The 12,447-nt window shown below is 54.0% G+C and overlaps 5 protein-coding genes across 5 annotated transcripts; 4 read left to right on the forward strand and 1 right to left on the reverse strand.

The window, feature by feature from the left end:
* Positions 1 to 374: 374 nt before the first annotated feature.
* N7482_005695 (uncharacterized protein) lies at positions 375 to 2,378 on the forward strand (the record flags this gene model as incomplete). The annotated part of the gene is made up of 3 exons (XM_056687820.1): positions 375 to 845; positions 910 to 1,183; positions 1,249 to 2,378. 3 exons carry the CDS (start codon positions 375 to 377, stop codon positions 2,376 to 2,378), a joined length of 1,875 nt encoding a protein of 624 aa, XP_056543375.1.
* A 708-nt stretch (positions 2,379 to 3,086) lies between these two features.
* N7482_005696 (mitochondrial 54S ribosomal protein uL15m) lies at positions 3,087 to 4,133 on the forward strand (the record flags this gene model as incomplete). The annotated part of the gene is made up of 2 exons (XM_056687821.1): positions 3,087 to 3,403; positions 3,527 to 4,133. The coding sequence occupies 2 exons, from the start codon at positions 3,087 to 3,089 to the stop codon at positions 4,131 to 4,133; spliced, it is 924 nt and encodes a 307-aa protein (XP_056543376.1).
* Positions 4,134 to 4,930: 797 nt separating this feature from the next.
* On the reverse strand, positions 4,931 to 6,910 carry N7482_005697 (serine/threonine-protein kinase; the record flags this gene model as incomplete). Its single annotated transcript, XM_056687822.1, has 1 exon — positions 4,931 to 6,910. The coding sequence occupies one exon, from the start codon at positions 6,908 to 6,910 to the stop codon at positions 4,931 to 4,933; it is 1,980 nt and encodes a 659-aa protein (XP_056543377.1).
* Positions 6,911 to 7,995: 1,085 nt separating this feature from the next.
* N7482_005698 (SH3 domain-containing protein) lies at positions 7,996 to 10,515 on the forward strand (the record flags this gene model as incomplete). Its single annotated transcript, XM_056687823.1, has 5 exons — positions 7,996 to 8,023; positions 8,112 to 8,462; positions 8,516 to 9,112; positions 9,168 to 9,331; positions 9,385 to 10,515. 5 exons carry the CDS (start codon positions 7,996 to 7,998, stop codon positions 10,513 to 10,515), a joined length of 2,271 nt encoding a protein of 756 aa, XP_056543378.1.
* Positions 10,516 to 11,322: 807 nt separating this feature from the next.
* On the forward strand, positions 11,323 to 12,151 carry N7482_005699 (uncharacterized protein; the record flags this gene model as incomplete). Its single annotated transcript, XM_056687824.1, has 2 exons — positions 11,323 to 11,663; positions 11,722 to 12,151. 2 exons carry the CDS (start codon positions 11,323 to 11,325, stop codon positions 12,149 to 12,151), a joined length of 771 nt encoding a protein of 256 aa, XP_056543379.1.
* Between the last annotated feature and the right edge of the window lie 296 nt (positions 12,152 to 12,447).

A 12,447-nucleotide genomic window follows, 5' to 3' on the forward strand; every position in this document is an offset into this window, starting at 1 on the left:
CATATACATCATTTCGTTGCCCCTCTGGAAGTGAATAACGCTACCTTCTCTTATATCATTTCGTTCCTTCCCTCGCACGTCTTTTGACCGCGAGCCCATTCAACATCGTCGCCTAGGCGCTCCACAGGCAACTCACTCGCTTGCCTTTTTATTCCAATTGGGGAAGGTTTGCATACTGTCTTCGCTGCAACCTCAACCCACGAGCGTGTCTTGCCTCAAAAATCCATATATACTTGCTGGACATGAGGTATTGAACCATCACCTCGGCTTGTTTGCCTCCCATCGCCAGTTCCTTGTCAGAGAGTGAAAGCACCCAACGAAACCTACTCCCACATGTGTTAACCTGATTGCCAACCTCTCTCCACCCTGTCCCTATGTCTCCCCAAACGCTGGGCTCTCGATCTTTCTCGATTCTGGGCCCCATCACTCCAACCGTCGACTTGACCACCCAAGCATATCCATCAACCAAAACGGTTTTCGACCCTACGGGCTCTTGCTGCACTGCTCCCTTTCGAGACGGTCTGCCCACCCCTCCCGGCGACATGACTGGCGTGACCTACAATGCCATTCCACCGGCCGCATATGGGCGGAAAGGGCATGGGATGTCCTCCCACATGTACGACCACTCGCGTCCGCATTTCGATTCAATCTCGTCGTCCATGATTGCTTCTATGAAACCCAACCGCGCGACTACTCATTCGGCACCCGCGCCTTCGAAGGAAGCCCCCGCGACAGAACCAGCCAGCCAGAAGAAGTCGAATGGAACGACGACGGGAAGCTCGCAGCTGCGGATTCCCTCGTCCATCAACAACAGCAAGCGCAGCTTGGCCGAGTTTGCCGCTCAAGTAAGCAGGGACGCCCTGTTTTTACGAGAGGAACGATGAAGAACTAACTGTCTTGTCTCTACAGATGACCTGCCTCTTCTGGTTCGAGAAGTCGTCGAAGCTGGAAGCCATCGAAGAACGCCGCCACTCAATACCTTCTCTCGTCGCTGAGGCTATGCCAACCGTTGGATTTCAGAAATGGGTGGCCACGATTCTTTCGACTACTCAGGTCAGCCAGAATGTGATTCTGCTGGCTCTGCTGTTTATCTACCGACTCAAGAAGTTCAATTCAGGCGTGAAGGGAAAGAAAGGCAGTGAATTTCGGCTCATGACCGTGGCGCTGATGCTCGGCAATAAATGTGAGTGCCCTTATCGCTTCACCGCCCTCATGATGATTGGTGATGATGTGCTGACTCAGCTCCAGTCCTCGACGATAACACCTACACCAATAAGACATGGGCCGAGGTCTCGGGCATCGCGGTGCAGGAGATCCATATCATGGAGGTCGAGTTCCTCAGCAACATCCGCTACGATCTGTTCGCTTCGGAGATGGAATGGTCTCGATGGCACACGAAACTGGGTCTGTTCGGTGATTACTTTGACCAGGCTTCGATGCTCCCCGCCGAGTCAGAGATCCCCTTGCTGCGTGCTTCGCCTCCCCGATTGCAGGCCCAATCGCCCTCATCGAAGTTGCCATCGCCCCCGACCGACGCATTCAGACCACAGTCGCAGCCTCAGCCGAATTGGTTCCCGCCGGTTCCTGGTCTCCCTTACCCTGGTCCTGCGCAGCTTGGTGAGGTTGCTTTGGGCGGAACCCGCAAGCGCAGCCGTGACGAGGAGGATGAGCTTCACCCCACAAAGCGCATCGCAATGACCTCTACAAACACTACTCCTGCCCTGACGATTCCTTTGGCCCACATGAATCCCGTGATTCCTACTCTGCCGCCCGTTTTGACCCCGACCTCTGCGCCTGTCGCCCATCCCCAGGTGCCAGGACATATCTCCCGTCTTCCTCCTCCTAACCTCCCTGCGTCCTCCAACCCAATGCCTCCATCTCTCTCCTCCACTGCGGTCTCCCAACTGCCAGTTCCGGCTCTCATGCCTCCAGTCTATAACCGGAACTCTAGTTGGTCTCAGCAGATGCCTTCTGTTCCCATGCCCCCTGTGACATCTGGCATCTACAACACACCTTCGCTCCCGGAATTGGGCCGTCACCACCAGAGCCCATTTGGTGTCTCGTCTGCCGCCGTCTCGCCAGCTGTGTCCGCCTACTCCGTGCACACTCCCCCCCAAAAACACCTCTCTCCATCCTTCTTCCTCGCCAACCGCAACTCTCCCTACCGACCCGTTCGCTCGGTGCACACCTTGCTCATCGCGCCTCCTTCTACCTCCATGCAGCAGCAACGCAGTGTTCCCTTCGATCACATGCACTATCAGCCGTTGGGGAAGACCTCTGCTGACCGAAAGACCGGCCAGCTACCCTATATCTACCCGGAGACGTGGAACCAAACACACTTCCAACCCTTGTTCCCTCCATCCCAATTTTCTGGCTAAACCACCTTCCTCTTCCAACATCCTTCTCCTTGCTGACGACGTGACCGCGTTATGACCTATCCCATGAGAAAAACCACCTACCATTCGCTGTATATCTTTTACCACATCTTTTTCCTCTCGTCTTTTTTTCTTCTCTATGTACAGATTTACCGTTCCATGATCGTGGTTTGCTTTTGTTTTTCCCCGCTTGGCGTTCCATCCCAGCTAGAAGGGTTTATGGTGTTCGCCTCCCCAAGTGAAACAGACTACTGTGATCGGGGATGGCATGTGAGGCGTTTCCTCTTTATTTCTTCCCTTTTGCTTGCCCTCGCGGACAAATGGGTCATGGCTGTGGTGCATTGGCATATTATGGCGTTTTACTCCAGGGGACTGTCTCTTATAGCATATGAAGAAACTAGATTTCTATACCGCATCTTTTTCCCCTTCGGTGGTAAACTTTATAGAAGAGATGGTTGAAACGGTCGAACCCGAGTTAACTATCCCCAGCATAATTGCCCGAAATTTTCTAATAGCAGAAATTAGCAGCAAATTGCATTAGCTATTGTTCGGTTGGCTTAGGCCTGGAGTCCAGCCGTGTAAGCAGTGATGTGCTCCGTCCTTGATTCCGACCCGGCGCCATCGGCCCGACATTTCTCCGCCTCATCAAAGATCTCCGTCCTCCCGACCAACAACCTGACTCTAGTCAAATCAACCAGCAACACTGTCACAATGCCTCCTCGACTGATGGCGCTGCCGATGCAGCTGTCGCAGTTCATCACACGGCAATTCACTCAGGCCTCGCCGCTAGCCTTCCTGACCCCTACATTTCAGCAATCCCGCAACGCCTCCATCCTCTCCTCGCTTTCAGACAATCCCACGGCCTACAACAAGCGCATCCGTCGCGGCCGTGGTCCGGCTTCCGGCAAGGGAAAAACTTCGGGCCGTGGTCACAAGGGTCAGAAGCAGCACGGCAAGGTTCCTGCCAACTTCAATGGAGGCCAGACGCCTGATATCGTCGTGAGTGGTGAGAGAGGATACAAGAATCTGTATGTTTTCCCGCCTGGCTCGCACGATTCGAAATAGATATCAATTGGCTCGCCCGTCTCTTGATACGCGTTGAAGAGTCATTGTTCATTCCCAGCCCGGCTAATACTCCCTCCCACCCCCAGCTTCTCCGTTGATATGGCGCCCGTCAACCTGGAGCGCATCCAAGAATGGATCGACCAGGGCCGCATCGATCCAACGCGCCCCATCACCATCCGCGAGCTCACCCAGTCCCGCTGCATCCACCAGCACAAAGATGGCGTCAAGGTCCTCGGCGGCTCCGCAACCGCCTTAAAACAGCCCATCCACCTCGTCGTCTCGCGGGCCTCCGCGTCCGCCATCGCAGCCGTTGAAGCCACCGGCGGCTCCCTGACAACTCGCTACTATACACGCTCTTCGATCCGGCACATCCTGCGTAATGAGTCGCACCCCTTCGTCTCGCTGGCCTGGTCGCCTGAGAGCGGGTCCAAGGAGCTGCTGCAGGCGGAGAAGGCGCCGGAGGACCTGTCCGAGGCTAACGTGATGAAGACTCTTGGCCTGAAGTACCGCCTGCCGGACCCGACGCGGCGTCGTGATATCGAGTACTACCGTGATCCCGCGCACCGTGGGTATTTGGCGCACCTGCTGAAGCCGATGGAGGGTCCTAGTTTGTTCTTCCGCTCGCCTGAGGAGCGGAAGTCTGCTGCTGGTACGAAGAAGGAGAAAATTTTGCCGGAGAACAGGCTCTGGTGATTGGGCCGTGGGAATCGTGGTTTGTCTTGGTAGGGGGTTTTTGAATGTTGGTCCTTGGTCCAGCATTTTTATGTACATGTATACTAGCCTTGAATATGCTTCGATCATAGAGAATTGTTTCTTTATAACACATGTGTAGGTAGCAGATACCTAGATTGAGTATGCAACGTGCGTTGCCGTCGAATTGTTACCTATCATCTTCCCAAGTTTTATGTTTGCAGCCTAGTAGATTGAAAGTTTTTTTATCATCGTTGTGAGAAAAAGCCACCATCCACGTCAAGACGAAAAAAGCAGAGAAAGCGCAGGACATGATAGCGAGCAAAAACACAAAGATCCGCTCATATAACGTACATCATAGAAAGCAAGCCGCACGAAAAGAGAGGGGTAGAACAATGAAATGCCCCGAAAACGAAACGCCATGCTCGCCATCGCTCGTAAAGTATCCATTCCATCCGGTCATATAGAACCTCATGTCTTCAATAGAAAATTCATAGTAGCCCTGAAATATCCGAAGGTAGATCCGAAAAGCTGAGAAACGAAAAGAAAAGAAAGAAAGGGCGAAAAGAAAACCATGCTGGCAATCTCATAGGAATAAAAATGAATGGGTATCATCAGGCTGATCAACACCTCCAAAAGTAAGGGAAAAAAGAAGAAAAAACTGCCAGCACGAGTAGCAGAAGCGCCGGACTGAAAAAGCAAATAGACATAGAAAAGTGTCATCTGTCAAGCAGTATTTTGTGGGTGATGAAATGGGTGTGAGGAACTGGAATAGAATGTCGAGGATGGAATTGTAACATTCAAAGCTTCCACACCGAGTCTGACGAGCTTTCCTCGACAGACTCAGCGACTTCTCGCAGCCAAGAGCTTGCAAGTATGTCGCGAATGCTCCATCGCTTGCGGACGTCCATCTCAAGACAGCCTCTGACCAAGGCAAGGGCATCTTGTCGGTCCCTGCGCAGCGATTCGTCGGTAGTCGCGACAATGGCGTCGTGATTCCACGTGCCACTCAGAATGTTGGACTGGATACGAGGGGCGAAGGAATCTTGGAACGGTCGTGACCCGACGAGCAGTGTGAAGACGATGACTCCGAAGGCCCAGATGTCGACCGAAGGGTGGATGACACCGTTTGCGGACTGAAGCAGTTCGGGGGAGGCATACTCCAGGCTGCCTGCAACGCTGGTACTGGAGCCCGCAGGGCCAATTTGCTTGGGCGGAGGACGATCGGCGACTTCATCATAAGGGTCGGGGGATTCACCTCCATCGTCGGTGGCCATCCATTCTGTCATTCCGAAGTCGCAGAGCACCAAAGTGGAAGATGTCGTACCATCGGGAGTCTCGATCGGGTCGAGAAGACAGTTTTCCAGCTTGATATCGCGGTGCACCACTCGAGCATCTTCGTGAAGATAGCGAATCGCACACGCAAGTTGGTAGGAATATTTCTTGGCGAGTGTTGCTTCGAGCCCCTGGCGATTTTGGCGGACGAGATCGAACAGAGTGCCACCGATGGCGAGCTTAGTAAAACAGAATGTTGCGTAGTCTGTTTCGTACACGGCATCAAGTGTCAATACGTGGGGGTGGTTGAGATACCGCCAGACACGCACTTCGTGGTCGAACTCAGCCTGAACCTCCTCATTTTCGCTCTCGCTGCGACCCGCCACATTTTTCTTGACAATCTTAACGGCAAGTCGCTTTGTGGTACCTTGCTCCTCAACCTTGTAGGCCTCCTTGACCACACTGAAACCACCGAAGCCAATCTGCTTCCCAAGGACGTAGTCGGTGCCAACCATTTGGCCTTCCTCGTCCGGCGATGATGCCGGCTCGTCCTTGCCAGACCACATGGATAGGAACATGCTAGCGGGCGACTTTCCACTAGAAATAGTAGACCGCCGAGAACCATGCCGTGTGGTCGAGTTGCGCAGACTACCGCTGCGATCCAGGATTGGAGGGCGGGTCTTGCTTCCGAAGGGAGTTATCATACCCCCCGACCATGAAGCACTCCGGTCCTCCGGGGACGTATATGACTGCGTTGGCGAGGTGATAAAGAGCGGGGACAGCAAGGCATCTTTGACACTTCCAGGCGGCGTTCGCACTTCTTCGGCGATTGGAGACGCCGTCGACAGCGATGTGAGGGAGGTCGGTTGGTCGATCTCGGTGCCGGTCATTGAATCATTCCCGGGGCTTCCAGGATGTCGGCCGCGGGAAGATCCGGTCGGAATACCCCGCTGCTCATGAGATCGATTCGAGTCATAACCCCACGGGACTGATTTTGGGTCGATCGAGTCATCGTCATGAGAAAGGGCGTTTCGGAGGCCTGAGGTCCGAGACTCGAATTTTTGCGGGGGCCGGTTATTCACATCTCCCTTGGCCAGAGGCTGCTCTAGCGGGCGCTGAAGGCCCGAATCGAGAGAAACGTTTGGGTTGAAAGTGATGGAGGGACGACGCGTTTGCAGATAGTTGTCTAGGGGAGAGCCCTGGACGTCGTCCGGCCTGTCAGGGAAAGAGGAGGCATCGTCCGCAGGACGACCATCGGGGCGAGGGACTGAAATGGGAGGGGTAGCTGAATGCATCTCACTGAATACTCTGCGGCCTTCATTAGTATCGCGGCGGCGCGCGTTGTAATCATGATTTATCTTGGTGCGGTCGCTCTCGATACCATCGCCACCCGCTGTCGATCTTCTCCTCCCCACCTCATCATCCTCCGACCATCCTGCTCGCGGCTGGTGGAACGAAGTCTCAATCCTCAAGCCTGCTAGCCCGTGCCTCTCCGGGTGCGCCATGCCCTCAGCGAGAGGGCAGGTATGGTGAACGACGTCGTGGTTGCGGGCCTGCGATAGGCTTGCCGTCGGGTTCCGAGAACCCTCCGCGTCAAGGAATCTGATGTTGTCGTGTCTGATGATTTCGGGGCCGCAGGCAAGATGTGGGGCGATAAGCGTGTTAGAAAGCGGGGACGAGACGCTAATTAACGCGCAAGGTGGGTGGTAGGAGGAGAAGGTGCAAGTGACGCGTTGGGTATGAAGAGTGAAGAAGGGTGAAGGGTGAAGGGTGAAGGGTGAAGGGCAAAAGACGTAAAATTGGCTGTTGGGGGTTTTTTTTTTTTGGTGGAGAGCAAAGTAGAGGAGGTACAGAAGCCAAGTGAGGTCAGAGAAGAAATTACTGGAGGGATTGGTCAGAGCAACGACGCAAGGGCTGTGACCAACGCAAGGGCAACCCGGGGAGCAGCGGAGCAGCGGGAAGTTCGGGTGATGCCGGAGTCCCGGTGCCTCGATCAGGACTAGTCGTAGATCATATGACGCAGAGTCATGTGATGCGGAAGCAGTAGGTGACGAGTCAGCACGATCACGTGCATACACGGGGTATATCCCAGCCCTGTACCCTACTTACCCCTTTAGGCACTTTGGTTTCAGGGGCTCCAACTCCCCTGATTACCTGATTAGCCGCGCGCAAGGGGCGCTTGTTTTGGACGCAACCTCCTTTTGGCCCAGGTCTGGGGATGCGACTCGACCTTGACTTTGACTCTATTGCGAATTTGCCCTTTCCTTCTTGCTCAATGTCGCTCTGGCAGTAGTTTCTTTCGCGTGTCCCGTGCCCACCGTGCTGCGACTGAAAGCGCAGGACCAGCCCCCACCTTTTCCTTGTCAAGGCGCAGTCGTTCTTTTTTTGGGTCACCGCTTCAGCTCCTGGAGCCTGCGTGGGAATTCCATTGTCCAGTTCGAGACTCTGTCGGCGGGATCTCGATAGCTCGCTCATCTCTTTCTTTCCGTGTTTCAGGCCGATAGTGCTGGTTTACCAATCGCCCCGGTTCCGACACAATTGTGTTCTTCGGTCTCCCCCTCCCGATTCCACGCTCCTTTCAAACACCATCATGACAAGGCCTCAGATGATCCGAGCCGGTACGTTCCATGAAGCTCCTTCCTTCTCACGCAATAGTTGTCGGGGCCCAACGCTGTGGGTCTTAGTACTGACCACCGAGTGATATAGATACCTTGGACCTTCAAGACCACGATGCCCCATCGGCCAAAGATCACACCAAACAACCCGAACACCCTAGTCCGTTGGGGGGCGGCCGGCCTGCCCCCCACCAGGAACTTTCCATTCGCCATGCCGATCAAGACTCGAAGTCGGAGATCTTGGGGGTTCCCGGTTCCAACGGCGGTCATGAAGCCCGCGACGGCATGGACATGTACCGCGAACCTGAAGATACAGATGAAGAGGTAGGACAAAACGGGGAATATGATCATGAAGAAGGCGACTTGGCAGACGGCGAAAGCGACGATCTCCTCGATGATGATATGATGGACAAACTATCCAGTTCTCCTTCGATCGATGACGGTGTGTTGCTGAGGGCTTCTCCTCGCGTAGAATTCGAAGCTAATCAGGCGCAGAGGATATTGACTTTGAATTCGTCTACGCGCTTCACAATTTCGTCGCAACCGTCGATGGGCAAGCAAACGCCGCCAAGGGAGATACTATGGTGCTTCTGGATGATAGCAACAGTTACTGGTGGCTTGTACGAGTGGTCAAAGACGGAAGTATTGGATATCTTCCTGCAGAGCACATCGAAACGCCCACCGAACGTCTCGCTAGATTAAACAAACACCGAAACGTCGATCTCTCGGCGACCATGCTAGGCGATAACTCCGAAAAGTCTAAGAATCCTCTGAAGAAGGCCATGCGACGACGAAATGCGAAAACCGTCAACTTTGCTGCACCGACGTACATCGAAGCGTCAGATGTCGAGTTCTCCACAGACGAAGAAGATGAACATGGCGACTTCTTCAATGACGATGAAACAGTCGAGTCGGAGGATGACGAAGCTCAAGAGCAGAATCAAGACATCATTGTGGAGCCTCTCCGGCCTAAGGCCCAGAAGGAGAAGGCCGCAGAGCGGAGCGAGGGCACACACTCACCTGAAAAGCAAGAACCCGAGAGAACAAGCTCTGAGCCGCGACGGTCGAGCGAGGAGTTCTTTGACCCGGAAGGTAAGAATCCAGAACCCGTCACTTTCATTAATAAGGGCGTTAAAATCTAACCCAGCCGGAACAACAGAACCTACTGTCAGTAGATCCAGAAATGGCACTGTACGCAATACAGATTCTTTCTTCAAAGACGACACTGCCGAGCCGAAAAAGATCTCCCTCACGCCTAATCTGCTGCGCGATGAATCTAGCAGTACTACCTTGACTAACGACTGGAAAGATGTAGGTTAACTATCCAACTGGGATGTTTAAATCAGAAACTGACTGTTCTCAAGACCGGCCGTGGAAGCTTCGAATCCATCGACAAAGCGACTGCTTCGCAGGACAAGCTTAAAGATGACAAGAAACGTAAAGACAAGAAACCCGGGATGCTCAGCGGGCTGTTCAAGAGGAAAGACAAGAAAAGCAAGTCGCCCGAGGATGATTTCGAAGAGACTGAGCGATCTCCAGCCGAATCTTCATTCCGAGCTTCACCTCAACCCAAGACATCCCTAGAGTCTCTGTCGCCAGAACAACGGCCTGTTAAACCCCAGCGGCAGGCTAGCAACAAGCTCCAGAAACAACCGCCGTCTGCGATCTCTCCTGCGGCTCGAATTGATATACAGGCCGATTCTGTGGCATCCGATCCGATCAAGGAAAGAGAGATTGTGATCGCGAACCAGACAGGCCAGTCGATTCGACGAGTGACATCACAGGAAACCGACAACCTCAAGGAAAGCCGAGGAGCCGTGGCCTCTCCCGTCAGCCAGCGGAGCCCCTCGAAGGAATCATTTGTTACTCCGTTCGAGTCCCAGGATCCGTTGGCATCTCCGGTCGATCGGCCATCCAGCGAAGCACAATGGCGAGGAGCTTACGACTCGGTCGAGCAGCGAGCGGCTACTGGCCATATTTCCGTGACATCTCCGCCTCAGAAGTTCATCCCGAAGGTAGTGGCTGGCCACACCGACCAAGGATCGCAGTCTCCGGTCAACGGCTCTCCAATGGAGTCTCATATCCTAATTGCTGCACCCGGGCTGAGCAAGGAAGCCGCGCTGCGGGCGCGCTCTATCTCCCCGGCCTCCCCACCATCGTCGCCTGAGGCCGACGTCGACCTCAAGGGTAGTGAGGCTACCCCCGTCCCTTCACTGGACACACTCTCAGTGGGCACTCCAACCTGGAGCGACGCCAGTCTACGATCATACCTCGATGACGAAAACGACATTCGCGACCTTTTCATTATCGTCCATGACAAATCCAATATTCCCCCTGCCGGTCCTGACCACCCCGTCACTGGCCGTCTCTTCAAGGAAGAGAGCAAACGGCTCAAAGAGATGAACAATCAACTCGACGAGATGCTTGTCAACTGGATGTCTCAGCGGAAGAGATACTCCAGTGCAATGCGGAGCGTGCGGAGCCCGACCGCCTAGTCATTCTGATGTATATCTTGTTGCTTTTACCAGTGTATCTGTGGATATCTTCATCGGGTCTGCCCCAAAGTTCTCTCCTTATCTCCTAGAATCTCTCTCAAGCAGGATAGGAGTTTCCAGTGTGCTGGGCACATCACCTCTGGCCGGTCCTACTTCGTTCTCTATCTTGGCTTTCATTTCTCCGAAGGTATCTGTTGCTTCCCTACCCGCTCACCTGATGCATCGGATCTTTTCCCCCGCGCTTGGTTCCATCCCCTTGCCAAGGCGCGAGCGACCTGTGGTTCTGAATCGACCAAGAGCCAGCACTGTCTTGCATCGGACGTGTTTGTGCGTCGCTTTCTCTTTTCTCTTTCCTCTGATGTTCTTTCCGCCGGAATACCCCGAGTTGTCCGCGTTCATTTGTTTTCTTTTCAAACTTCATCGCCCCGTTATCTTAGAGAGATGATGTACAATCCCAAGACCTTGAAGCTTCCAAAAATATCACCACTCGTAGATGAATATCACGGCAATTCTTGCCAAGGTGGCCCCTTCATTAGACTTTGCTTGCCCATTCCCTGCAACTGTGATTGGAGTCAGCACATTCCGGGCGGCTTGCAGAACGGAGGGTCGTGTGGGCATGTCAGCCGCACCATGATGCATGGCGCCTTCCCGCTATCAGCGGGCTCCGAAGTACCTCCTGGGGGCGTCGAGTTGGGCTTTGGTCTTAAACTTTCTGTTCTTTCATATAAGAGGAAGAGGAACCAGTCACTGCCGTCAGCCTGCGAAAAGTCCCTCCAGAATTCCTCTTTGCCCTCTCATCGCACCGTCATGGCGGATCCATACAACCCGTATACTTCATACTCGACGCCCACGCCGGGCGGGGTCAGCTACTACCCTCCGGAGGAGCAGAGTCCATATCACCAGCAGCCCGGCCACCCGTACCAGCAGCCGTACGGCACTGCAGAGCCACAGCCCGACCCGAACTACACCTATGCCGCGCAGCCGAGCTCAGGTCCGGGGCCCTATCACCTCGCACCGGAGCCCTACCAAGGCGGCCACCCAGAGCAGAGTCATACGCCCGTGGGACAGCCAGATTATATGAGTCCAGCCACGACCTCTGGAATGCCCCCTGTCCAGGGTGGCAAAATTCCAGAAAACCTGGGATACTAGTGGGTCATGGACTCGTGATTTGAATAACAGCGCAGGCCAGCACTAATACGCTCAAAGTGGCCATCCCGCCGACCAACCGCGATACACTCCGTCCCTCAGTCCTCATCCACCATCTGTCCATATATCTGAAGCAGACAACGCACATTACCACCGTGGAGATAATCGTGCATCGGATGAAGACGCCGATCCTGGGAGCGAACGTGGGATAGGCAGTTCCCTTGCCGGCGGCGCCGCGGGATACTACTTTGGACACAAGAAAAACCATGGTCTCCTCGGTGCGATTGGCGGTGCTATCGTGAGCAACTTTCTGGAAGACAAGCTGAAGGATCATGGTCGGCATTCGCATGAGCACCGTCAGGATCATGGGCACCATCACATTCATGGGCACCATCAGAATCATGGAGATGGGCATCACCATCACCATCATCACCATCGGCATAGTCATTCCCGCAGCCACTCGCGTCACCGCGACGAGGATGATTTGTAGATGGGTGGCTTGGCAAAGCTTTCGAGAGTTGTAATGTAGCAATGGGAGTTGTCATGATTGTATTGCACTCGCAATGGCTCTTGTTGGAGAGCTAAAGACTCGATGTACTGCCTTCTTTTCGTTCTAAAATGACCTAGGTGCACCCCGCTGTGTTTATGCTAGCTTCACATTACATACCAGAATAATGTTCCGACATAGAGATTGTTCTAATAGGAGAGAACATTACAGCATACTAAGGCGCCTTGCAATACTAGGCTGCGACACAAACTCGTAATGCAGCGGTTGAGAGGCAATAA

This window comes from Penicillium canariense, assembly GCF_028826845.1.
Source record: "Penicillium canariense strain IBT 26290 chromosome Unknown utg000003l_segment0_segment0, whole genome shotgun sequence".
NCBI classification, from domain to species: domain Eukaryota; kingdom Fungi; phylum Ascomycota; class Eurotiomycetes; order Eurotiales; family Aspergillaceae; genus Penicillium; species Penicillium canariense.